Here is a 27,282-nt window from a genome sequence, read left to right on the forward strand (position 1 = left end):
CCAAACTGGAAAACAAAAAGGAAAATCACAGCCATGCACAACATAAAAGTTAGAAAAGAAATGACTAAGGCAGAGCCTCACACCTTCAAATCCAGTTTTGCTTTCAAACTTGAAAATGAAACAAACGAAAATGACACAACAACAACCAACGACATTGCACAAAACACCCAAACCACGTGCCCAATCAAAGAGTGCAAGCTAGCTTAGCCATCAGACACATGGCACAACAATTCCTTTTTGATGAAAAATGATGAAAAAACAAACATGTAAACCACACACGTGTAGAACCTCCAACACAAACCAAAAAGCCAACAAAATGACAATAAATCCAGCAAAAGGGACAGGTGCCCATTTTCTAAGCAGGGACACACCAGTAATTTTCCTATACTTCTCTTTTATAATATAGGATATAGATAGGTATTAAATTCTTTTTTCGATTTCAAAGTATTAGAATTTTTTTTTTCAATTATTATAATAATAAGTAATATCAAATATTTAAAATTATGTGAATAAATAATAAAAAATATTAAAATACAGCAACCGAAAGTATAAATAAGAAACTTTAAATACAATTCTGTTTCCCATTTTTAAAAATATTTTGACTCCATTGATTCCATTATCCAATGACACAATTTTAAAGAGGAGGGGATCTAGCATTTAAATTCCATTATCACTTATCCATATTTGAATGATATGGTTTTTTATAAAAAAAAAAAAAGTTGGTTAAATATCTTTATGTTTTGTTTTGAGAGGAGAGCAATATGTTTATCGGCATTTTTCATTCTGCAGTTTGGTTTGAGGAGTTGCATAATTTCTTTGTTGTCAGGCGCGGACTTCTTACTGTCACTCGACCTCGACCTCGACGACGGTCAGTTGTTTTCTTTTCCATATCTCGTGGCTTTGCTTTCGTTTCGTTGTAGTGTATATCCTGAATCCCGATCGCAGAAATAGTGTTAGTATTCGGAATATAAACAAGTTAACTAGTGATGGATAACGAGGTCGAGGTGCTAGAATTTGATATTGGGCTGGGAGGAGGCGAGGGAGAATATGACGATGACGACGGAGGAGGAATTGATGAGGAGGAATTGGGTGTAGCCACTGGAGGTGGGGAAATATATCTTCCTGAGGTGGACCTCTTAGATCTTGAACCTTGCGAGGGCATGGAATTCGAGTCTGAAGAGGCTGCCAAGGCCTTCTACAATTCCTATGCCCGTCGTGTTGGGTTTAGTACTCGCGTCAGCTCATCCCGTCGTTCCAGGCGCGATGGAGCTATTATACAGAGGCAATTTGTTTGCGCAAAGGAGGGTTTCCGCAACTTGAATGAGAAACGCACGAAGGATAGAGAGATCAAGCGCCCACGAACAATTACCCGAGTCGGTTGTAAAGCCTCTCTTTCTGTCAAAATGCAAGACTCTGGCAAGTGGATCGTCTCTGGCTTTGTTAGAGAACATAATCACGAGCTCGTTCCACCAGACCAGGTGCATTGCCTTCGCTCTCACAGGCAAATTTCAGGAGCTGCCAAGACTCTCATCGATACTTTACAGGCTGCTGGGATGGGTCCTCGTAGAATTATGTCTGCACTAATTAAAGAGTATGGTGGGATTAGCAAAGTCGGCTTCACAGAGGTGGACTGTAGGAATTACATGAGGAATAATAGGCTGAGAAGTTTAGAAGGTGACATTCAACTTGTTCTTGATTATTTGAGACAGATGCATGCCGAAAACCCTAATTTCTTCTATGCTGTGCAAGGAGATGAGGATCAGTCCATAACCAATGTTTTCTGGGCTGATCCCAAGGCTAGGATGAATTATACATTTTTTGGTGATACTGTAACCTTTGACACCACATACCGATCTAATAGGTATCGGTTACCATTTGCTTTCTTTACTGGTGTAAACCATCATGGGCAACCTGTTCTCTTTGGTTGTGCTTTCCTAATTAACGAATCTGAAGCATCATTTGTGTGGCTTTTCAAGACATGGCTTATGGCCATGTCTGGATGTCCGCCAGTGTCAATAACAACTGATCATGATTCTGCAATTCGGTCAGCCATAATACAAGTCTTCCCCGAGACTCGTCACCGTTTCTGCAAGTGGCACATCTTTAAAAAATGCCAGGAGAAGTTATCTCATATTTTCCTCCAATATCCAAATTTTGAAGCAGAATTTCACAAATGTGTTAACTTGACTGAGTCGACTGAGGAATTTAAGTCTTGCTGGTCAACACTTGTAGATAAATATGATCTCAGGGTCCATGAATGGCTTCAAGCAATATATTCTTCTTGTAGGCAGTGGGTACCTGTATATTTGCGAGACACATTCTTTGCAGAAATGTCCATCACTCAGCGAAGTGATAGCATGAACTCTTACTTTGATGGGTATATAAATGCTTCAACCAATTTAAGTCAGTTCTTTAAGCTCTATGAGAAAGCACTTGAAAGTCGCAATGAGAAAGAAGTGAGAGCGGATTATGACACAATGAATACTTTGCCGGTATTGAGAACCCCATCTCCAATGGAGAAGCAAGCATCTGAGCTTTACACGAGAAAAATTTTCATGAGGTTCCAGGAGGAGTTAGTTGGGACACTTGCATTAATGGCATCCAAAGCCGATGATGATGGGGAGGTCATTACATATCATGTAGCTAAATTTGGAGAGGACCATAAAGGGTATTGTGTTAAATTCAATGTTCTGGAGATGAAAGCAACTTGCAGTTGCCAAATGTTTGAGTTTTCAGGCCTTCTTTGTAGGCATGTTTTGGCAGTCTTTAGAGTTACCAATGTGCTTACTCTCCCATCTCATTATATATTGAAACGTTGGACAAGAAATGCCAAAAGCAATGTAATATTAGAAGAACATGCTTGTGATGTATATACTTACTATTTGGAATCTCATACAGTTAGATATAACACCCTCCGGCATGAGGCTCTTAAATTTGTTGATGAAGGCGCGCGGTCTGCTGAAACTTATGATGTCGCAATAGATGCTTTACAAGAAGCTGCAAAAAGAGTTTCTCAGGGAATACAAAATGAGGGAAAAATTCCTATCAGTAATGGAAAGGTAAGGAGTCACGTGCTGAATGATGAAAGTCATGCTAATTACACAAGTGGGTGCCAGGAAGCAAGCTTGAGCCAGCATATGTCTAAGGTCTGATTTCCATTTGAAAATATTTTTAACCTCTTTTATGATATCTGTTTGAGTGCATTTTACTCTTTCATCCATCATTATATGAAACCAATCCTGAACCTTCCCCTAATAGCTTAAGGCATTATGATATAAACCTTCACGACTTCACCTAAAACCAATCTTGAAATCGTACCAGAGCTGCTATGACCAAGTAGTTAGAAGTTTGATCCCTGCCACTTTCATTCTTATAAATAAAGCTCAATTCTGTCACAATATAGAGAAAACCTGTGCAATGGCCCTGTCTCAAGCCCTAAGGAATTGATGTGAGGGGGTTAGAGATATATAACTAGTCTCGAACCTTCATCTAACCGCATAAGATTTTAAGAAAGTTGGTTGTCGGCGCACCCTTTTCAGCTCTCAAGGTAAGGCTAGTTACTTTCTACTCTTAATCCTTCAATCACCTTGAGTTATTATGAGTGCTTTTGTTGATTTACTCTATTCAAGTCCTGATATATAATCATTTGTCGTATTTTAAATAAAGCTCTGTTTGAGAAAGCTTTTGTAGATTTACTCTATTTAAGGACCCTGCAGATCACTGCATATTAATTCCAAAGGAGAATTGTATACAGTTTGAGAAAGCTTAGAAGGAAATCTATGAATCTTGCCCATACAACAAGCAGAACAGAAGGGCAGTTCATCTTTAACATGAATTTTGAAATTACAATGATTAAGCACAAGCTTTAAAGCTTGAGAATTGGGATGACCTAGCCTATGGTGTCAGATATATATAGAATTAGGCACAGTATTTTTACAATCAACAGAAGAAAGTGTTTATACAAGCTGGACAACAGAGCAGAACTGAAGATTGGGAAATTGATACAAGCCATCAGATCCAACATCTCCTTGAAGAATGATTTTATTGGAATCTTGAGATTTAACAAAGTAACAATTAGCATGAAACTCAAAGAAAACATGATTATCTTTGGCTAATTTGCTTACACTAATTAGGTTCTTAGTTATTTGAGGAACAAGAAGCATGTTTTTAAGAATACGTTTGACATTAGGACTGAAAGGGGAAACAAAATTGGAATGACCAGCGGCTGAGATATTCAGACCTTGTCCATTGCCAATGGAGATCTGGTCTGGACCCTCAAAAGGAGAAGTTTGCTGGATGTTCTGTGAGTTATTGGTCACATGGAAGGACGCTCCAGAATCTGGAAACCAAGATGATGAAGCATTGCAGTCAGAATTTGCCACCATAGCTTGTGCAGGGCTAGAATTAGAGTTCTGAGAGTTATGATTCTGATTCTGACTTTGCTGTGAACTCCAATTTGAATTAGAAGACTTGTTCCAGTTATTGTTTTGGTTCTAATTCTGACCCCAATTCTGATTCTGATTCTGATTGTGAGACCAGTTATTATGATTGTTGTTATTCCCATAATTGCCATTGTTGCTATTCCCATAATTGCTATTGTTACCACCACTGGCAGCTTGATACTGAGGATTGAATCGATTGTAGCATGTCAGAGCTATGTGATTGTACTTGAAACAAACTTGACACTAGACTGAGCTCCGACTACCGCAACCACCTCCATGGTTGAAACCACCCCCGCCTCGGCCATTATGGCCACTAGAACCTTGTGAATTTGAAGAATATTGATTCGTATACACAGCATTAGTGTCGGAGTACAAATTCGAGTTGTCAATCTCAGTGGAGTGCAGCAAACTCACTTCGGTGAGATTTACTCTTGGTGTGAAGAAATTACTCAAAGCTTCGAGTTTGGTCTATTTGTGAAGCCATAGCTCCTGCGCAAGGATGTATCCTTCAGTCTCTTCAATTGCGATGTGTGTGGTAGACGACTTTCAATTAGAGCGATGGTCGAGTCAAAATCCCTAGGAAGTCCTTCCATAATCACATACATGTGCTCACGATAGGTAGCAGCATCACCTACCGAAGCAAGCACATCAATGAGTCTCTGACCTGAGAGAGAAAATCAGAATCTTGATGGTTATCCAATGTTGTGTGACGGAGCTCCAATCGGAGCTGTCATGCCGTTGTTTGCGTTTGGTGATGAAAATATGCATGAATCTTGTCCCACATTTGATACGAGTGTGTTGATCCAAGAACTCGAGCAAGCATGGAGCTTGAGAGCGTAGACTGAAGACAAACAATGAGAAACTGATTTTGTTTCTGCCACTTCAAGAAGAGAGGATTAACGCGATTAAGATCATGATCTTCATCGGAAAGGTATTGCGGAGGGATTTGAGGACTCGCAATGAAGCGATTGAATCTATTCTGTGATTTGATGCAAAAAAAATTGTTGTAGGGAACAACAAAGAAACATCTTGATTCATCAGAACCATGTTGAGTGAAGTTGCACTGGAGTTGTTCGCCAAAGTTGGCCCACCGTTGTTGGCCAGAGTTGCACCAGAATTTGTGGAAGCCATGAAAAAAAGATCAGAGAGCTCTGATACCAAACGCAAGGGAAAAGGGATTTGTATATTGCATTTAGAGATCCAGCTGAGAGACTAAGTGTGTCTCAGAGGGTGGCGGTCGACAATACCATTACTGAGTTCAATGGTTGGGTTTCCGACTTAGAAGTAGAAGAAGTACAGTGTGTAGGGAGAAAATTCACATGGTATAGACCCAATGGGGCTGCAAAGAGCAAACTGGATAGATTCTTTGTCTCCGATGCATGGATATCTAAATGGCCCGAAAGTACATACCTCATCTTGAATAGAAACTTCTCGGATCACTGTCCCATCTTGCTTAGATCTAGAATTGTTGATTGGGGTCCCAAACCCTTCAAGGTTCTCGATTGTTGGCTGAACGACAAAACTTTCGAAAACCTAGTCAAAGGGAGCTGGACAAACTTACAATTAAGGGGGTGGGGGGATACTCACTGAAAGAAAAAATTAAGAAACTCAAGGAAAGGATGAAGCAGTGGAACAAACAGCAGTTTGGAGACACACTTAAGAAGGTACAGCAGATCGAGTATGATCTCAACAAGTTGGAAGCAGGCAGCAATGATAGACAGCTGTCCCCGCAGGAACTGGCAGCACGTAAAAAGTTGCAGGAGGATCTTTGGACAGCGGCACAGTCACATGAATCCCTGATGAGAGAAAAGGCACGTTCAAAATGGATCAGAGAAGAGGATTATAATTCACGATATTTCCACATGCTCATGAATTCTAACCGCCGGAGTAGTGCAGTCAATGGAATGCTCATTGAGAGAGCTTGGGTTGAAGATCCAATTAGAGTGAAAGAAGAAACCCGCAATTTCTTCATGTCCAGATTTAGCGAACCTGATCTCGACAGACCAGAAATTAGTGGCACCAGATTTCGGAGGATTGGATCGTAGCAAAATGATTTGCTGGTGGGAGGATTGTAGGAGGAGGAAATAAAGTTTGCAGTATGGGTGTGACAGTGAGAAAAGCCCAGGACCTGATGGCTTAAATTTCAAGTTTATCAAGCACTTTTGGGAGACACTAAATCCTGACATCATCCGGTTCCTGGACGAATTCTATGTCAACGGTATTTTCCCGAAGGGTGGTAATGCCTCTTTTATCGCTCTGATCCCCAAGCTGAAAGATCCTCAAACGCTCAACGATTATAGACCTATCTTTTTAATAGGCCATGTCTATAAAATAGTGGCCAAGATACTAGCAAACAGATTGAAGAAGGTGTTGTCGGACATCATTGATGAGAGACAATCCGCATTTATAAGGGGAAGACACCTACTACATAGTGTACTGATAGCTAATGAAGTAGTGGAGGAGGCAAAAAGGAGTCAAAAATCATGCTTGGTGTTTAAAGTAGATTATGAAAAAGCATATGACTCCGTCTCATGGAAGTTCCTAGCACATATGATGAGGTGTTTGGGGTTCTGCAATAAATGGATTCAGTGGGTCATGGGTTGTCTCCACTTAGGATCGATCTCCATTCTAGTTAATGGTAGCCCTACCCAAGAATTTGCCCCACAAAGAGGCCTTAGACAAAGGGATCCCCTAGCCCCTCTACTGTTTAATATTGCTGCAGAAGGTTTAACAGGTTTGATGAGAGAAACGGTGGATAAAAAATTCTTTAACAGCTTTCTAGTGGGCAAGAATAAGGAGCCAGTTAGCATATTACAATATGCGGATGATACCATTTTCTTTGGGGAGGCTACAATGCAGAACGTGAAGGTCATAAAAACCATTCTCAGATGTTTTGAATTATCATTAGGGCTCAAAATTAATTTTGCGAAGAGTCGATTTGGGGTGATTGGCAAATCTGATGAATGGAGGAGGGTGGCTGCCGAGTTCCTAAACTGTAGCGTGTTGTCCATGCCATTTCCCTATCTTGGTATCCCAATTGGGGCAAATCCAAGAAGTGCTGTGGTCTGGGATCCTATCATTAGGAAGTGTGAGGCAAAATTAGTTAGATGGAAACAGAAACATATATCTTTCGATGGGAGAGTCACCCTCATTAATGCAGTCCCAACTTCACTTCCAATCTATTTCTTTTCTTTTTTCAGGGTACCCAGCAAAGTTGTTGACAAGCTGGTCAATATTCAACGTAGATTCTTGTGGGGTGGAGGAAGGAACAAAGGAAGATTGCATGGGTCAATTGGGAAACAGTGTGTCTCCCAAAAGACAAAGGAGGACTCGGTATAAAAGATCTACAGACGTTTAATACAGCGCTGCTTGGAAAGTGGAGATGGGAATTATTTCAGAACCAAGGGGAGATGTGGACTAGAATACTGATCTCTAAGTATGGCGGATGGAGATCCCTTGATGAAGAAAGAAGAAGCAGCTATCATTCACCATGGTGGAAGGACCTTATGTCCATCAACCAACAGCGGGACTCAACTGTACTTAGGAATCAGATAGAATGGAGGGTGGGATGTGGAGACAAGTTCAGATTTTGGGAAGATATATGGGCAGGCAATGACAGAACACTAATGGCAAAATACCCTAGACTATACCAGGTTTCAAATCAACAGCAGCAAACCATCAATTGTATGGGAAGCCATAATGCTGCAGGGTGGGAATGGAACTTTAGCTGGAGGAGACCCCTTTTCGAAAATGAGATTGCTATGGCGGCAGATTTTCTAGAGGAGACAGCACAGCTAACAATTCACCAAAATAGTGCAGATTCATGGATATGGAAGGTTGACCCGAGCGGGAATTTTCTAGCAAAAACAGCGTATCAGCTACTGTTGGCAGAAAAAAGGGGGGAAAATGAAGACCGGACCTTCGTGGATCTTTGGAAGCTTAAGATTCCATCCAAGGTAGCGGTGTTCGCATGGAGGCTCATTAGAGATCGATTACCAACTAGGACCTACCTGAGAAGTAGACAAGTGGAGATAAATGACTCAAGGTGCCCTCTATGCAACACCTCGGAGGAGAACGCAGCCCATTTATTTTTCAACTGCAACAAAACCCTCCCTTTATGGTGGGAGTCTTTGCAATGGGTAAACACAAGGGGTGTATTCCCACAAAATCCCAAGGACCATTTTCTGCAACATGTAAGTGGGTCTGCTGTTGGAACTAAAGCAATAAGATGGAAGTGCTGGTGGGTAGCGCTAACATGGACCATTTGGAAGCATCGAAATGGGGTGATCTTTGCTAACCAAACTTTCGAAGGAAGTAAAGTGATGGAGGATGCGATTTTTCTACTATGGACATGGCTTAAAGTTATGGAGAAGGGTTTCACCCTGCATTTCAATCACTGGTCCTCTCATCTCACAGTAGCTTTTTGTAATTAGGAAAGGATGGTAGCTGCTGTAATCTAAGTAATTAGTGCAGGGTAAATGTATTTCTGTTTCTGCAGGTTCAGCTTGGTTCTTATTATATGTATCTTGGCATTCAGAACCAGCTGCTAATCCACTCCCATTATGTATCTACAGTACCTCTGGTACTCATTTATATATATACTACTTACTTTTGCTGAGCAAAAAAATTAAATAAATAAATAAATAAAAATTTAGAAAATATTACGAAGCCACTGAGATCCCTTACAAGAGCAGTATTTATACTGCTGAGATTCAGTTGTAACTGAAACCTAACTAGAGCTAACTGTCAAGTGACTACAGTTATTAAACTAACCAGAGTTAGTTACTCATGTACACTTACATTGTCATAGTTTGATCTTGGAAGAGCTTTAATAAAGGCGTCTTCTGTTTGGTGGTATTAATGAACATAACAGGCCATATAGAGCCTGTTATGTTCTTTATTCTGCATGGCCCCCATACATCATTTTGGATTAGTGATATTACAGTATACTTACTCGGTGTCTTTTCTTTTGCTTTTTAGATAGGGGATAGCTGTCACACTGAGAGTTAGTTAGGTTTTCTGTTTTGTATTGCACAGCTATAAATAGCTATCTTCTCCTTTGTTGTAAACCAACAATTCTCAGAATTTCAATAATACAAATTACAGTTCTGTTCATAAATTCTAATATGGTATCCAGAGCACAGTTTGATTCTTAACTTAGATCTATGGCTTCTGATCAAAATCCTCCTCCACCTCTGACACTTCCGTTCAATGTGGAACCTATTTCTACCTTTCCACTGCTGTCATTTGGTGGCTGCTGTTACTTTCTCTCACTCTATTTCAGAGAAATTATATACGAAAAACTATCTCTTCGGGTATCAACATCCTGTGATAAAATGTCACCACTGATTGCATCATTTTCTTGTCAATCCTCAAATTCCTCACTGTTGAAGATCATGACACTGGCAGAGTCTCTGCTTCTTATCTTGCTTGGGAGCAGCAAGACCAACTTCTCTTATCATGGCTTCAATCTTCTATTTCATGCGAAATGCTTGGCTGTGTTATTGGTTGCAAATCTTTGTGGCAACTTTGGGAGAAGATTCACATTTTCATTTGCACACTAATGTGATCGCACTGAGCTACACAGCACTACACTTGAGAATAGCAACATATCTGAATTCTTGCTTCGTATTCGGGCCTTAGTTGATACTCTCATGGTGATTGGGGACTTTGTTTATTCTAAAGAACAAATTGATATTATTCTGGAAGGGGTGCCGGAGCGAATATAATAGCAAGTTCTACTCTCTTATCAGTAGCGAATATGAAAAAATTGATCTACTTCTAATGCCTCACCACAACTTCCTCTGCAGAATCTGACTGAGCAATGTTTATCTCAGTTCTTTGACTCTAATGGTGGTGATCGCTACGTTGCTGGTCCCACTGGCAGAGGTGGCTGCAGTGGCCATAATGGTGGTCATGGAGGCCATGGCAGATATTCAAGTGTTCAAGTTTGTCGCAAATTTGGACATGATGCTTCTGTTTGCTATCATTGTTTTGATGAAAACTGTGCCTACTATGTCTCTGAATCCTCCTTCTTCAGTCAATCCTCCACTACGTCAAGGTATCCTCCACTTAGGGTTCCCTCTCAATTTCCTTTTTCTGGTTCCTATTTATTCATGCCTCAAGGACATGTTTCTGTTGTGCTTCATGCTATACCACGGCAGGCTCCCTTCATGAACCCTAATTTTTCGAATAATTTTTTGCACCCCACTCCTCAAGCTATGCTTACCAGCGCTAAACCTCAAGGTTCAGCAAGTTGGTACCCTAACTCAGGTGCCTCCCATCATGCGACTAATGTTTCCCCGAATATTCAACAACTCCTATAGGGAAGTTAACTAGTTATGGTAGATTTTCTGCACCAAACTACCTATTTTCTCCCTGAATAAATGATTTTGGAGAAATTTACTTTCCATGATTTTGGAGAAATTTACTTTCCATAGAATATTTACGTCAATTGGCTATAAGTCCATCAACCTTGACCGAGGATTGGGCTATAAGTACATCAATTATGACTAATTTAGTCAAATATGGACTTATCTTTTGAAGACCAAATTCTTGTAACTTATCTTTTAAAAAGCAAATTGGTAGTTTAATAATTAATATATTTAGAGAGGAAAAGGAATATCTTAATCATGAATCACGATTGAACAAAGTTGGCCCTTCAACAGATAAATCCCTTGAGTGTTTTCCTTATTTGGTCTCTCATCTAACCAAGCTCTTTATGTTTTGTTTGTGCTTTCATCCTTGCAATTCAGAGTTCACATATGAATATAATGATCAGTTTTCCTTGTTCCAGTCTGATTAATGCACTCGGTTGTCTGATGTGCATTTTTTCGCCTTATTTAAGAGAATTATCTTAATTATGACTGGGTTAATCAAGTATGCATATTGTGCTGAACCTAGTTTTCCTCTGTAATGTTTTTTTTATCCTCAATGCTAATTTTAAAAATACTTGCACCACATATCATCTCATAATTAAAATCTTTAATTAAGATATGGTGTATGGTCTTAGTTGTGGGTTTCAAGCAACTAATGTTGATGACATTGGCCTGTAGATGATGTACATTGTGAATGTTAGTATTATGAGGTTATGTTTGGTGGTATTATGATTGCAGAGTATTTATTCTTCAGGATGCATTTACTCAGATCTCATAATTACATACCTATTGACTGGATATTGTCTTATATCCACTTTAACTTAAGATTTTGTTAACTTACCTGTCTAGCTTCTGCTATTTGATGGAACAGAAGCATGTGCATATTTGTGTCCTTGTGAAATTTGTCAAAAGTGCTTTCAGGTCCATAAGTCCATTTTGTTCTTGCATGCATGCATTTGGTTGAGGAAGGTTAAATATTAATGATGTGGAAAAATATATAAAAACTTCGTTACTGTTTTGCTTTGGGTGTCTTTTCATTTTCTTCTATTTAGGGGGATTTATTTATTATTCTTCCCCTAGATGTACTTTCTCATTCCTTTCAAATATTTTATTCCTTCTGAAGAAAGAAAACATTTATTGTGTAACAGATTTTATAATATCATTGGTTTTAAATATATAATCATTCATGCTTAAGTATGTTTTTGCTTATTTTAGTTTCATTGCTTTATGTCCTGCAGGATGATTTGGATAAGAATATTAGAAAACTTATGAATGAGCTTGAGTGTGCAAATCGGAAGTGTGAAATTTATCGGTCCAACCTGCTTTCAGTTTTGAAAGCTGTTGAGGATCACAAGTTAGAGTTGTCAGTTAAGGTGGAAAACATCAAGATAAGCATGAAAGATGGCATCTAAAGACTATGGATAATTAACATTGAAACAGATACGAAAACAAATTCTAAATTCTATTTTGGCAACCCTATCGCGCATCAATAATGATCCCATGACAACCCGCCGCCCCACAATTGTCTTGTAGCCCTCTTATGATGTTGTATAAAGTTGGTTTGCAGTGGATTATTTTTTTGTTCAGTACTATATTTATTATATTGATGTCAACTTTTATAGTCCAAGTTTTCGTTAAGAAAATAATAATTTAGCACATATACGTCATGTATTAATATTTTTTTGAGTTTAATAATTGCTTATATAGCTTTTTCTTTTTTAAGAAATTGCTTACATAGTTTTTAACTCACAAAATGAACTATTTGATTTGCCTACAGTCCAAATATTTGAACAACTATTTATAATTTTTTAATACCATATATGAAGAAAATATTAAATGAAAAATAAACATATTTAATGTTTTGGAAATTAAAATGCTTTTAATACTCTGTTTTGCCTAGTAAGAAGATTAATAAAGATTTTGCAAGAGAATTTAGAATATTATTTTTCATTAATCATAAAAGCTTGGGTGTATTTAATCAATAAAAATTGATCTAGTTGGTATAGAACGAATTCATATTTCACAAAGACATAGATTCAATTTTTTCTATAGATTCAATTTTTTCTATTGATGTGAGAATTTTGTTGGTGAGTAATATATAAGTATTTATGTCAATATTTATTGAGTCTTAAGGTTTACTTTAACTTTGGTGAATTTCTAATATTCAAATTACAAAAGTCAAATTTAAATTCAAATTTAAGATCACATAGAGAGTTAGATGGTGGTTGTCATGTCTAGTGAATCCTAAGAGAAATTGAGAAATTACCTGAAATCTTCACTTACCAAAATCAATAACATTATAGGCTCAAGATTCTATAGTAGCTGTTCTAAGAGAAATTAAGAAATTACTTGAAATATTATCCTCTTACCAAAATAAGTAACATTGTAGGCTTAAGATTCTAGAATGTACCTTTGCTTTTATACTATTGTGGCATGGTATCATGTGGTTGTAATTTCTAATAAAAAGTCTACTCATCTTAAGAGTATTTTTAATTGTCAATCTTAAATGAGAACGTGTTTAACTGTTTTTCTTCCAATATATATATTTTAAAAAAATATATCAATAATTACTATCACAATATAAATTATTAATCATAAATCTAAAATATATTTTAAATGTTTCAAAATATTCATTTATTATAAATTTTAATTATAATATAAAGTATATAATTAAAAGTATTTATTTATTATAAATTTTAGTTATATAAAAAAAGTATTTATTCTTTGTAATACACATATTTGGTAAAGGATAATTCTTTTATACCCAAAATCATAATTCCTAAAAATCAATAATCCTAAGATAATAATTCAATTATTTTATATGATTTAAATTTTTTACCCAATGTAGATTAATTGACGAGATTGTTAAATTTAAAAAGTTTTAGTCTGATTTTTCATAATGTGATCCTTATGATAATTTTTAGTAATAATGATGTTTTGATTGATGTGACATTTTTATTTTTGTCATGTACCACAAAACTAACAAAATTAATGTGATATAAAAAAACAAAGTAAAATTATGAGGTTTTTTATTCCTCAATTATAATACTAAATTCAAAAAAGAAGATGAGCCTATATTGTGTAATAGAGAAACTTTAAAGGATTAATGTAAATTTTTTTAAACCTAAAGCACCAAACTCAAACCTAAATTGCAAACAAGAGACCAAGATTTTATTTAAACAAAAAATCAGATGTTGTCATAAGTTTTCATAATTTTTATTTTTATTTCTTATGTAAATTATTTAAATTTTAGTATTACTTGTTCAGTCTAAATCATTCACATATGTAAAAAAATTATAGAGATAGTAACATTTATTTCATCATCAGGAATAGACACATGTGCTTTTTTTAAAATATAAGTAAAAAAAACCAAATTTTTATATGGACTAGAATCAAATTTTGACCGAGGGATAAAAATTATATTTTATCTATTTCAAAAATAGTGTTTTTTTTACAATTCTATTAAAATATTTCTTGAATGTTGCAACAATAATATTCTGAAATGATTTTTTAATTAATGTCCTAACGATTTTTAAATAATTAAAAAATAAAAAGTTTTTTAAAAGTATAGTATTTAATGTATTAAAAAAATTAAGAGAATGTATTAATAAAAAACATTTTAAAAATTATAATACGTATACTAAGTATATTTGTTAGTATTATTTATTCTTAAATTTAATTATTTATCACATAAGAAAATATTTCTAAACTTTATTTTTAAAAATTATTTATTAGATTCCTATCTACCTTATGAAAATAATTTTATGATAAACATGAATAAAAAATATTCCTAAGAAACAATAATAAAAAATGAAATGCTCCTTTTTTAAGTTGTCTCTCATCAAATCACACATTATTATTATATATGATAATCCTAAAAATCACACCAAAGTTTATTTTTAATTAATTGATCATATAAAATCTTACACTGACCGTGTATATTCATCAAACTCAAACGATATTTCCTGTAAATGTTTTTTGCAATATATGTCAAACAATGAGAAATTAATATTTCTAACTTCGTATGCCTGGACAGCTTGTTGCACTTCCTAATTGCAACTATTTTTTCCTCTGTTACAACACTACTCGGAAAAGATAGACTTGAATGAAATGCTACTAGATTTCGGTTGAAAAGTCACAGAAAAAAAAATTTATTTTATATTGAAAATTGCAAAGTCATGGTGGTAGCACTATAATATTGCAGTACCAAATTGATCCCTGCAAATTAAATATCGGACAATACATGCTATATCAAATTACAAGGGTTCTCCCCTGGGGAACTACATTTACTTTCATCGAACATAACTATACACATGAACTCCACTGAACCTTTTTTTTTTACGTACAACCACGGAGCCAACGTGACAGGATTTAACTTGACGTGTTAAAGGCAGATATTATAGTACTAACGGTGACTAAGCCAGTGTGGAATATTAGCTGAGGGACTGTCTAGTGGCCAAAGCACTGCACTTGACAAAAACAAATAATTACGTAAAGGCATAACATACATACAAACATGGAAGAGAATTAAGTAATATCCTTTTTAACCCCAAAATGATTGAAATGGAGAATGATTCCTATTCCTATTCCGTCCTTTAAGTTTCATCCCTGGTCATCCTAGATTTTCCTTTTAGATCCACTCATTTAAGTATATCTGGTTTTTTATTATTAAGGAATTTGCATCTCTGCATTCCACATCTGAATTCGTGATTTTCCAGTCTGCATGCCACATTTTAGGACTATTCTGTCTGTCGTACATTTGCTTAACATTCCATGTCAATGCCATGAAGCAAAGTTCAGCAAATGCAATGAAATTTACCTTTCAACCTCCCAAGATATTCAAAATTCAAATCACAAATTCCAAATGCACTCCTAATCATCAAACCTATGACGAAAATTGATAGAATAGGTCTAGAGAGGCCAAAATAGGTGACTTAAATATTAAATGATTTAAATATTATCTTTTTAATATTATTCGATTTTATTTTAAATTCTCTAAAATTAGATGAGGATACTTGTACAGTTGTTACTGACAACCATTTTAGGTTATACATTGTATCCCTCATGTTGTGGAAGTGATGAAGAACAAACAAGAACAACAGCAGGAGATGCAACAAAATAGAAATGTCATACACACAGAATTGTGCAACAAGGTGAAAGAGAAGAAAAGAGAGAAAGAACATATAGATTTACGTGATTCACCTTTGATCAAGGCTACATCCACGGGAGGGAAAACAGAAAGCTTTTTATTACAGATGCAGTACACAAGTGGAAGCTTATATTCTGAAAAAATACAGGGCATCCTTACCTTATAAACAAAGGACAAAACAGAAAAATAATAGAATAAACTTTCATATGGATTTTGGTCACAACCCAAAAATTCACCACCTTGAACCAACATCCATATAAAACACAAATTGCACCCTCCAAACACACATGATCTTAACCCCAACAATCAACATTGAGCAAGCTTAAGCAGTGATCAAACTTGCTCTTTAGAACTAGCTTTGTGAACATATCAGCAGGATTAATGTGCAGAGTGCTAATCTTATGAACTTTGATTCTTCTTTCTGACCGAATGAAGTGATATCTAACATCTATATGTTTGGTTCTATCATGATGAACCTGATCCTTGGCCAAGCATATAGCACTAAGGCTATCATAGTAGATGTTAGCATATTCTTGATTAATTCCGAGATCATTTATCAGACCTCTCAGCCAAATTCCTTCCTTTGCAACTTCAGTAAGAGTCATATATTCAGCCTCAGTAGTTGAGAGGGCAACAGAAGGTTGAAGTGTTGCCTTCCAACTCACCAAGTAGCCACCAAGGGTGTAAGCATACCCTGTTAGAGACCTTCTCTTGACCAGATCAACAGCAAAATCTGTATCAGAATAGCCAGTGAGGCAGCAATCTGAGTGAGATCCATAGATCAAACCTATATCTACAGTCCCTTTAAGATATCTGAAAATTCTCTTCATAGCCTTCCAATGTTCCTTCTGAGGTTGGTTTAAGAACCCACTAATCATGCTAACAGCATAAGCAAGGTCAGGTCTGGTGCAGACCATGACATACATGAGACTGTCAACAGTACTTGAGTATGGAACCTTTGACATATAGTCCTGATCAACCTGAGCTTGAACCTTTATCACAGCAGACAACTTCTCTTTTTCTGAAAGGGAAGTGCTGATAGGTTTAGAATCAGCCATTCCAAACCTTACAAGTATCTTCTGAATGTAGTCCTTTTGAGACAAAAATAGCTTTTTCTGAGTTCTATCCCTATAGATCTCCATTCCTAAAATTTTCTTTGCAGCCCCTAGATCTTTCATATCAAATTCACCATTCAGGAGGATCTTCAGATTTTGTATATCACACATGCTTTTTGTTGCAATAAGCATGTCATCTACATAGAGTAGAAGATAGATCATTGATCCATCCTCCACCTTGTTGTGATAAACACAGCAATCATAGAGACTTCTCTTGAATCCTTGGCTGGTAATAAAGCTGTCAAACCTCATGTACCATTGCCTTGGAGATTGTTTTAATCCATACAGGGACCTTTACAGTTGACAAGCATACCTTTCTTTTCCTTGAACTTCAAACCTTTCAGGCTGTTTCATTAGAATATTTTCTTCTAATCTTCCATGGAGAAAAGCAGTCTTGACATCAAGTTGTTCAAGTTCTAGATCTTGGTTTGCCACAATAGCAAGAAAAACCCTGATGGATGTATGTCTAACCACAGGTGAAAATATTTCGTTGAAATCTACTCCTTTTTTCTGGCTGAATCCCTTGGCAACTAACCTAGCCTTGTATCTTATCCCTTCCTTTTCTGAAAGACCAGGTTTCCTCTTGAATATCCACTTGCAACCTACCACATGTCTTCCTTTAGGTAGTTCAACAAGTTTCCAGGTCTGATTCTTATACAAAGATTCCATTTTCTCTTTCATAGCTAACAACCAATTTTCAGCTTCAGGATGATTAATAGCTTCTTGGTAAGTGGCTAGTTCATTTGAATCTATTTCTTCAGCTGCATGTAATGCATAGGCAGCCATGTCTTCAAAACCATATCTTTCAGGAGGTTTAGTGACCCTTTTTGGTCTTTGATTGATTCTAGAATTGAGTTGTGGAGGATCAGGTTTAGCAGCCAAATAAGACTCATTTGCACTGGAATCTTCTGATTTCTCACCTTCTTGAAGAACCACAGGAGATGTTTCGGAATGACCCCCTTTTTCTGAGTCTTTGGTTATAGATTCTACATCCTTTTCTTGAGGAGAGTGTCAGCTCTGTGTTCCAGCAATTGGAACCTCAAGCTTGGGATGAAACATATGTAATTCATCAAAAATTACATCTCTGCTGAGAAGAACTTTCTTTTCTGAGGGTGACCAGATCCTATAGCCTTTCACCCCATCACCATAACCCATGAACAGACCCTTTCTTGATCGAGGTGCCAGTTTTCCTTCATTGACATGATAATAAGCATTGCAACCAAATACTCTTAGGTTTGAGTAGTTTGTTGTTTTGCCATTCTAGATTTCAATAGGAGTTTTAAGTCCTATAACAGTAGAGGTGTTCTATTGATAAGAAAACAAGTTGTATTGATAGCTTTTCCCCAAAAACTTCTATTGAGACCAGCATTAGACAATAGACATCTTGTTCTTTCCAAGAGTGTTCTGTTTATTTGTTCAGCAACTCCATTTTGCTGAGGAGTGTTCCTAACAGTAAACTGTCTAGCAATCCCTTCATCTCTACAGAATTTGTTAAATTCTGTTGAGTAAAACTCCAAGCCATTATCAGTTCTGAGTCTTTTAACTTTCCTTTCAATTTGTTTTTCAATCAGTGCTTTCCATTCTTTGAAGCATTTGAAAGCTTGACTCTTCTGACTCATGATGTTGATCCATGTCATTCTTGAGTAGTCATCAATTATGGACAAAAAATACCTTCCACCACCTAGAGAAGGTACTCTTGCATGCCCCCAACGGTCAGCATGAATGTAATCAAGAGTTCTTTTGGTGGTGTGAATTGCTTTAGAAAATTTAATCCTATGTTGCTTGCCGAAAACACAGTGCTCACAGAATTTTAGTTCATCTAGTTTCTGATTTCCCTACACCTGCTGTTTTTGAAGTATCATCATACCTTTTTCACTCATATGACCTAGCCTCATGTGCCACAATTGAGTTAAGTCAGGTATGCTCTTATTGGATCTCGAAGCAACATCTACTAGACCATCCTCAACACATGTTGTACCTCGAACTATATAGATATTACCCCTCTTTATACCCTTCATCACCATTGTAGAGCCTTTCTGAATTTTCATAACCCCATTTTTAGTGCTGCATTTGAACCCCTTTCCATCCATAATACCTATAGAGATTAGGTTCTTCTTCAACTCTGGAACATGCCTAACTTCAGTGAGTGTTCGGATAATTCCATCATGCATCTTGATTTTTATTATGCCAATTCTAACTGTCTTGCATGAGACATCATTTCCCATGAAGACATTTCCACCCGATTTCTCTTCATAGGTGTCAAATCAGGTTTTGTTAGGACACATATGAAAGGAACAACCAGAGTCTAATATCCACTGATTTTCAGAATGTTGGTGATGATCAGCAACTGAGAGAACAAGCTCATTTTCAGATGTGGAACCTTCCTTGGCAACAGCAGCAGATGGTTTGCCCTTTTTCTTAGGACAATCTTTCTTCCAATGACCTGGCTCCTTGCAGTAGTTACAAATATCCTTTGGATTGACATGAGTCTTCTTCTTTCCTTTAAACACCTTTTTCTTGATGTTCTTGATGGAGTTAGAGACCACCAGACCAGATCCATTTGATTCTTCAGAATTTCCAGGTGCTTTAGATCAAAGTTCCCTTGAGTATAAGCTGGATTTCACCTCCTCCATGGTGACACATTCCTTACCAACACTAAGAGAATTGACAAAGCTCTCATATGATGGTGGTAGAGAGGCTAACAGAATCATGGCAACATCTTCATCCTTTATCTTAACATCTATATCTCTTAATTCCATCAAAATAGAATTTAATTCATCAAGATGATCCTTAAGAGATGTACCTTCTTTCATGTGTAAACCAAATAGACGTCTCTTCAAGAAGAGCTTGTGCAGATTGACTTAGTGATATACAGCTTTTCCAGCTTGAGCCATAAGCCACTTGCAGTTTCTTCATTTGCAACTTCATATAAAACTTCATCAGACAAGGAAAGCAAGATTAGTGAGTGAGCCTTTTCTTCTTGTTCTGCAAGTTCTTCAGTCTTTGAAACAGAGGCCTTTTCTTTTGATTCAAAAGCCACTTCTTTCTTCACAGATGCAAAAGCAACAGGAGCCCAAACACGTTGTTCCTTCAACAAAGCATGCTTCTTGATGCGCACAGATTGAAGCTGTTCTTTCCATTGAATTTCTCAATCCTGATTGTGTTTCACATGATTTCTTGAGTGTTATTGATCACAATGAAGCAGCGGAAGAACCAGAAACAAGACTCCCACAGCTTGATCTTTGTATTCAGACAAGAATCTTGAATTCCCTTGATCGCAACTTGAGCTCTTGATACCAGTTTGTTGTGGAAGTGATGAAGAACAAACAAGAACAGCAGCAGGAGATGCAACAGAATAGAAATGTCATACACACAGAATTGTGCAGCAAGGTGAAAGAGAAGAAAAAAGAGAAAGAACACACAGATTTACATGGTTCACCTTTGATCAAGGCTACATCCACGGGAGGGAAAACATAAAGCTTTTAATTACAGATGCAATACACAAGTGGAAGCTTATATTCTGAAAAAATACAGGGCATCCTTACCTTATATAAGCAGAGGACAAAACAGAAAAATAACAGAATAAACTTCCATATGGATTTTGGTCACAACCCAACACCTCATTTGGCTGAGTATCAATGAAGAAATATTTGAGTCTTTATTTTATTAGCTCTGTAACTTTTCAATAGTTTTAGTGGTAGATTGATAGGAGTAGAGTAGTAGCTCTTTTAAGCCTATAAAAAATCTAGTTGAATCTTCCTGTCTTGTGGCAACTGACATCTTTGTAAGCATCTGACTATTCTACATATTCCATTAACACTTCATGTTTAAACAAAACCCTGATATAATAAGGTGTCTATGTCCATGCGTAGTAGCATATTATCTTTCCTATATTGTTTTAATTCAAAATAAGAAATAGATATGAATTAAAATGCACATTGTATATTTGAAAAAAGATTTGTGCTCCTGGAAGACAAAACAATTTATTAAAAAGGGATACAAATAAGTCATTGGAAAAAAGGAATAGAACCTGCATGTTAGACTGATACTCTCTGGGTCTATAATGCCAACTGGATAGGTTCTTTCATAGATATTCCTCACAACAGGAACATGATTGAATCTGCGCTTCTTCATTATCATTTGAGCATAATGAAGTTCCGTATCAGGTGTAGCTGTCCATGACACACTGCATATTTCTCCATTTAAAAGGAAAAATTCAGAAACTAAAAGCTCCTATAAGAGGAAGGAAGAACAAAATGATCAGATTTATGAAGCCGCAACAAAGTAGTTTAGTTCAGCTGTTGTCACCAAATATCTACAAATGAAACACAATAAATAGAAAAGAGGGGGGAGGGGGGATATAATATCTTCAAGCAATTCATCTACAAGGCACTTTTTAAACTCAGACTTGCGCATCCCAGGTTACATTACAAATATAGAGAACCTACATTTGTGTAATAATTGCTGGTTTTCAAACAATGGTTGGTTAAATGTGTTGTATTACCGAACATGTATTATGATAAGTGTCTACCAACTCCAATTGATGGTATAAAATTGCTAGCTCATAATTAAGATACAATTTCAATAGCATATCCATAATCTATTATCTTAGGATTTATAGATTCACATCCAATTAATACTAAACTTGGATTCTTGTACCTTATGTTTTGTGCTTCTTTGCTTTTGCAAATTTACCATACTCTTGAATGTCTCTAAGCGTCAAAAAACCGATTAAAGTATCATCAGTATCAACAATTACTACACAAGATTGTTTCTCTGCAAGCATGAGATCTATTACTTCTATAAGTGGTGTACACATTGAAACCACCACATATCTCATCTTCATGGCTTCCGAAACAAATGTTCTCCTTACAAAATATGTTGTCTCAATATTATCATCCTCTACACGAAGTGAACTTTCCACTTGACACAAATTACTCAAATATGACACATCTTCAGCAAAGGTATTACCAGCAGATGACTCAATTGAACTACGAGAAGATATTTCTGGAAGTAAAGCAAAATTTGAGTTTTCTAACTCAATTTTTTTTGCCCCTCTGTCATCTCTTTTTGTTTATACAGATGAAATCCATGACAACAAGCCTACTGCTCCAAGAAGTGGTAGAACAAACCGATATTCATGTATCAATTCAAACAGAAGCAAAACTGCAGTAATTCGTACTTGACAAACTCCTGTAAGAGTCGCTACCATTCCAACCTGCAAAAGGAACTTCAATATAGTTGCACTGTTCAGGACCAACAAAATAAAATACACGTGTCATCCTACATGACACTAAGAGATACATGTCCACCCTCCACGTCAATCCTGCTACAAAAGTGTAGGCACTTGGCCCTTAGCAACCAGACTCCTTAACAAATAAGTTATCTCCAACTTACTAATATTCAAATGTATTTGAATATCTTATCTACTAACATGTAATTAATTATCTATAAGCTCACACATTATCTATAAGGAACGATTATCTTCTACCTTTTATCTATAAGCAAATGTTTATATTTAACATTATTTGTAAGCTCTTGGCTATTATTTACAAGCCGAAAATTATCTGAAAAGGCTACAACAATCTCTACAAACAAGGACCATCAACCATGCTTAACTAACATAAATACAGGTTTCATTGAACCCCTCTACATGATCTCATCACACACTCAACACACGAGTAACAAGCCTATGCCCTTCTTTCTCTCTTGCTCACTCAAGCTTTACTTAAGCATATACTTGCTTTACTTTCCTCACTCAAATTCTTACTTTAGCGACAGAGTTCTTTGTTTTGCAGGTTCCCCTTCTTGTCAAAGAAACCCATCCATGCCGACGAGTGAAGTTTGGAACCCTACTCAATCACGTTCACCCTGACGTGTCATGGTTCTAGATTTTGGTAAGAATATTTGGCGCCTACCGTGGGGCTGCGGTAAAACATACCCCGACGCCTTTCTGACACAGGCCTATGTTGTGTCTTTCCTACATCCCTCAAAGGGGCAGTATTGACCTGGTACGGTAGACTTTTGCCTAGGTCCATAGACAGTTTTGACACCTTCATCGAACGATTCAGTGCGAAGTATGCCACCAACATGTTTCACCGCATAACCTTGATCACCTTGGACATTCTGCCACAAGCAGACGACGAGTCCCTCAGAAAATTCATGGACAAATTTGGGCGCACGACCATCTAGATCGAAAATCTTAATCCCGAGCTAGTGTTGCATTCCATGCTCCTTGTCTTACACTCCAACAAGTTTGCAGAAAGTTTGTGCAAAAATCCACTCGGTAGCATGGACGAGCTGCACGAGTGAGCCAAGGGTTACATATAGATGGAAGAAATGTCCAAATTCTGGAAAGAAGTCCGCCAAGCCGAACACAAGCACGAAAAGTGCAAAGCAAACTCCAAGGCCGACTTGCACAAGTCAAACAAGAGGCCCAATTCAGACAAGCGCTAACCTCTCCCCAAAGAGCCTAGGTACAAGCGTTATACACCCTTGACGACTAATCACACCATGATTCTAGAGGAAGCTTTCAACTTGAAGATACATGTTAACTCATTAACAAGTGCATCAAATTGTCTTAAATAGTAAAGTACTCGGAAGTTCGAGTATCAAATCCATAGGGACTTTGTTTATACTTAGATTAGTGCAAACTCAATTTACAAGTAAGAGATAAGAAATTTAAATGTAAAATTTAAAGAAATTAAGAGATAAGAAATTTAAAATAGAAGATTAGGAGATAAGATAAAAATTTAAAGAGATAAGATGTTAAAGTAAAAGATGAGAAATGTAGAAGATAAAGATAATGATACTTAAAGATAAATTCTGAATTTGAAATATGTTAAAGCCTAGCATGCCTAACTACCCTTGATGCAATATTAATATTTTTCCAATTTCCACTCACATCTACTAAGACACTTAACCCTGGTCCCTCATGATGAAGAGCCTAATTTATATATTTTCTCTCTCAAATCCATTTGCAAAGATAGAATAGTAAATTGCATGTGTTGGATCAAGTGGCCTCAGAATAATTAAGAAGGGGAAGTTGAATTAATTATTAATGAACCTTTACTAATTAAAAATCTATCCTTCTTAATGTTACTAAATTCAATTAGGCTTTTACTACAATGTTAAGAAAGTAAAGAACAAAAATATAAACTTAACCAAAAGTAAAAGCGATAATTAAAGTGCACAGCGGAAATTAAAGAGTGTAGGGAAGAAGAAAACAAACACAAGAATTTATACTAGTTCGGCAACAACCTGTGCCTACATCCAGTCCCCAAGAACCCTACGGTCCTTGAGATTTCTTTTCTACCTTGTAAAATCCTTTACAAGCAAAGATCCACAAGGGATGTACCCTCCCTTGCTCTCTTTGTAACAACCAAGTGGATGTATCCTCCACTTGAACTGATCCACAAGAGATGTACCCTTTCTTGTTCTCAGTCACAACAACCCAAGTAGATGTACCCTCTACTAGTACCACAAAGGATGTACCCTCCAATGTGTTAAGACAAAATTCTCAGGCGGTTAGTCCTTTGAAACTTTGTGAAGGGGATATAAAAGATATCTTAGGCGGTTAGTCCTTTGAAATCTTTTGTATAAGGGAAAGGGAAGAATCAAAAGAATTCTCAGACTGTGTCATTTTGAATTCTTTGAAAAGGGAGAAGGGAGACACCAAAGAATTCAGGCGGTTAGTCCTTTGTTCTTTTGGAAAAGGGAGAAGAGAGACACAAAAAGAATTCAGGCGGTTAGTCCTTGGCGAATTCTTTTTGGCAAAGGGAGAAGAGAATGAAAAAGATGAATAACACACTTTTGTTTTCTGTGAAAGAACAAATTTTGGAAACCAGGAAACTCTGAAAGCTTTTGGCAAAGGAAGAAGAAGAAGAATATCAAAAGGTTATCAAAAAGTTGTATGTAAAGGTTGTCAAAAGTTATTGAAATGCAAATCAAGGTCTTGCTTTTATAGAATCTTCATGTCTGGTCAAGAAAATCATTGGAAGAGTTATGACCTCTAGAAAAACCTGAAAACCATTGGAAGAGTTATATCTCTTGATTTTTATTCAAAACTTATCACTGGTAATCGATTACCAAAACCATGTAATCGATTACACAAACCTTTTTATGAAAGGATGTGACTCTTCACAATTGAATTTGAATTTCAATGTTCAGATACACTGGTAATCGATTACCAATATATTGTAATCGATTACACCATTTAAAAATCAATTGGAACGTTGCAAATTCAGTTAAGAACTTTTGAAATCAAACTTTGCCATTGGTAATCGATTACTAGAGAGTAAAAACTCTGGTAACTTAGAAAATTTTGAGAAAAACTCTTTTGAAAAACAAAATTGTGCTATGTTTGTTTTTTGAAAAATCTTTTCAATACTTCCCTTGTGAAGTCTTCTTGATTTCTTCTCTTGAATCTTGAAATCAAACTTCTCTTGATTCTTGAATCTTCTTGATTTCTTCTCATGAATCTTGAAATTAATCTTGATCTTTGAACTTGTTGACTCAATCTTGAAATCATTCTCTTGGGCTTTTTGTCATCATCTTTGTCATCATCAAAACTACTTGAATCAACTTGATTCATCATCATGAAGCTTGCTTCTACAACATGAAGTATGAAGATGTATGCAGAGGCAAAACAAAGTCATTTTATCCTTAGTAATGAATTGTTTAGATGTCCTTTCCCAATTCTTTAGAAATGACCATTTCCCGATGTATAACCCCTAAAACAAATGCATGAATGATTAGGCCATACAATAACAATAAAGCACATGAAAGAAACAATAAAATTTGGCATTGCATCATTAAATAGATAGTAAGGAAAGATTACATTATAAGGGAATTTGGCCGCTAGGCTCCCAACAATGGGGTTATAGCCTCTCATTGTCATAAGAAGCTTTACACTTTAGGGGTTGATGTGGATAGAAAAAGAGGGATGGATAGAGGAGGAGAAGGGGATATGGACATAGAAAGAGGGTTTTCCTTATTAGAGATATTCATGTATTCATTAGAGAGCTCTGAGTCTCAGTGTGTGTCAGTGTGTCAATGTGTATTTCTCCTTTGCTTCCTACTTCTTGTATAGCCCTAAGGTAGCTTAATTTTCACGCGACCTCGCGCTTAGTGTGAGCTTTCGTGCTAAGTGCACCTTGGGCTTCTTCGTAGGCCTTCTTCGTGCAAAGCGTAAGTTGGCCGCTAAGCGAGCAGATGTGTTGGGCCTGTTTTGCGCGCTAAGCGAGCTATCCCAATCTTCAACTTTTTCTTCAAATTTTTGCATCAATTTTCCTCCAAAGCACTTAAAATTTTCTTCTTTTGAATCTTGTTGGTAAAAAATTGCAATGATATTAATTTATTCATTATTTCATTAAAAAATGTTATAATAAAGAAATTGTAATCATTCTCAGTCAAAATTGACTATCAAATTAACTCAAATTTTGTAGTTACCAATACCCATCCGACTACCCCAGACGAAACCTCCCAACTCGGGGTCAGAAACAACCAAATACTGCAGATATCACCACGGTATTGGTCATAACACCAGAGACTCTTAATCCCTAAAGGACAAGATAAAAAAACTTATACAGGCTGGGTACTTAGCCTAGTTTGTTAAGAGACCAGACAATTACCAAGCAGAGCAAGATCCATATGACATCAAGAGGAGCAACATAGGAATCAGGAAGCAAACAGAAGAAGAACAAAACATCGAGGCAGACAAAGACGCCAACAACAACAACATGAGCGACCACCTCCAGAACAAGAACCCACATAGCAAATCAAAGGTATAATCAACACCATTGTGGGCGGATTTTCCTATGGGGAACGGTTCAATGTTAACTCATTGGCAAATACACCAATTTGTTTCAAGTAGTAAAGTACTCAAAAGTCCGAGTGTCGAATCCACAAGGACTTTGTTTGTACTTGAGTTGGTGTATACCAAATTTACAAGTAAGAGATAAGGAATTATAAATAGAAAGAAGGAATTGGAAAATATAAAGCAATACAAATAAACAAGATTAAATGTAAATGATAATTTCAGAATTTAAACATGTTAGGGCCTAACATGCCTAACTACCCTTGATGCAATATTAATGTGTTTCCCTATTTAATGCTATTTTAATTTCCATTCACATCTATTAAGATACTCAACTCTGATTCCTCACGATGAAGATCCTATTTTTCAAGATTGGTGCTAG

The 27,282-nt window shown here is 36.5% G+C and overlaps 1 protein-coding gene across 1 annotated transcript; it reads left to right on the top strand.

Moving 5' to 3' along the window:
• Positions 1-735: 735 nt before the first annotated feature.
• LOC114407012 (protein FAR1-RELATED SEQUENCE 5-like) lies at positions 736-12,494 on the top strand. The gene is made up of 2 exons (XM_028369924.1): positions 736-3,146; positions 12,058-12,494. Exons 1-2 carry the CDS (start codon positions 987-989, stop codon positions 12,229-12,231), a joined length of 2,334 nt encoding a protein of 777 aa, XP_028225725.1. The 5' UTR covers positions 736-986; the 3' UTR covers positions 12,232-12,494.
• The last annotated feature ends 14,788 nt before the right edge of the window (positions 12,495-27,282 follow it).

Source organism: Glycine soja, chromosome 1 (genome assembly GCF_004193775.1).
Source record: "Glycine soja cultivar W05 chromosome 1, ASM419377v2, whole genome shotgun sequence".
NCBI classification, from domain to species: domain Eukaryota; kingdom Viridiplantae; phylum Streptophyta; class Magnoliopsida; order Fabales; family Fabaceae; genus Glycine; species Glycine soja.

What these genes read in the sequence shown, in the direction of transcription:
- LOC114407012 (XM_028369924.1), top strand. Translation starts at nt 987, where the DNA reads ATGGATAACGAGGTCGAGGTGCTAGAATTTGATATTGGGCTGGGAGGA. An exon ending in TGAGCCAGCATATGTCTAAG is followed by an intron (nt 3,147 to 12,057) that starts GTCTGATTTCCA and finishes TATGTCCTGCAG; the next exon opens with GATGATTTGGATAAGAATAT.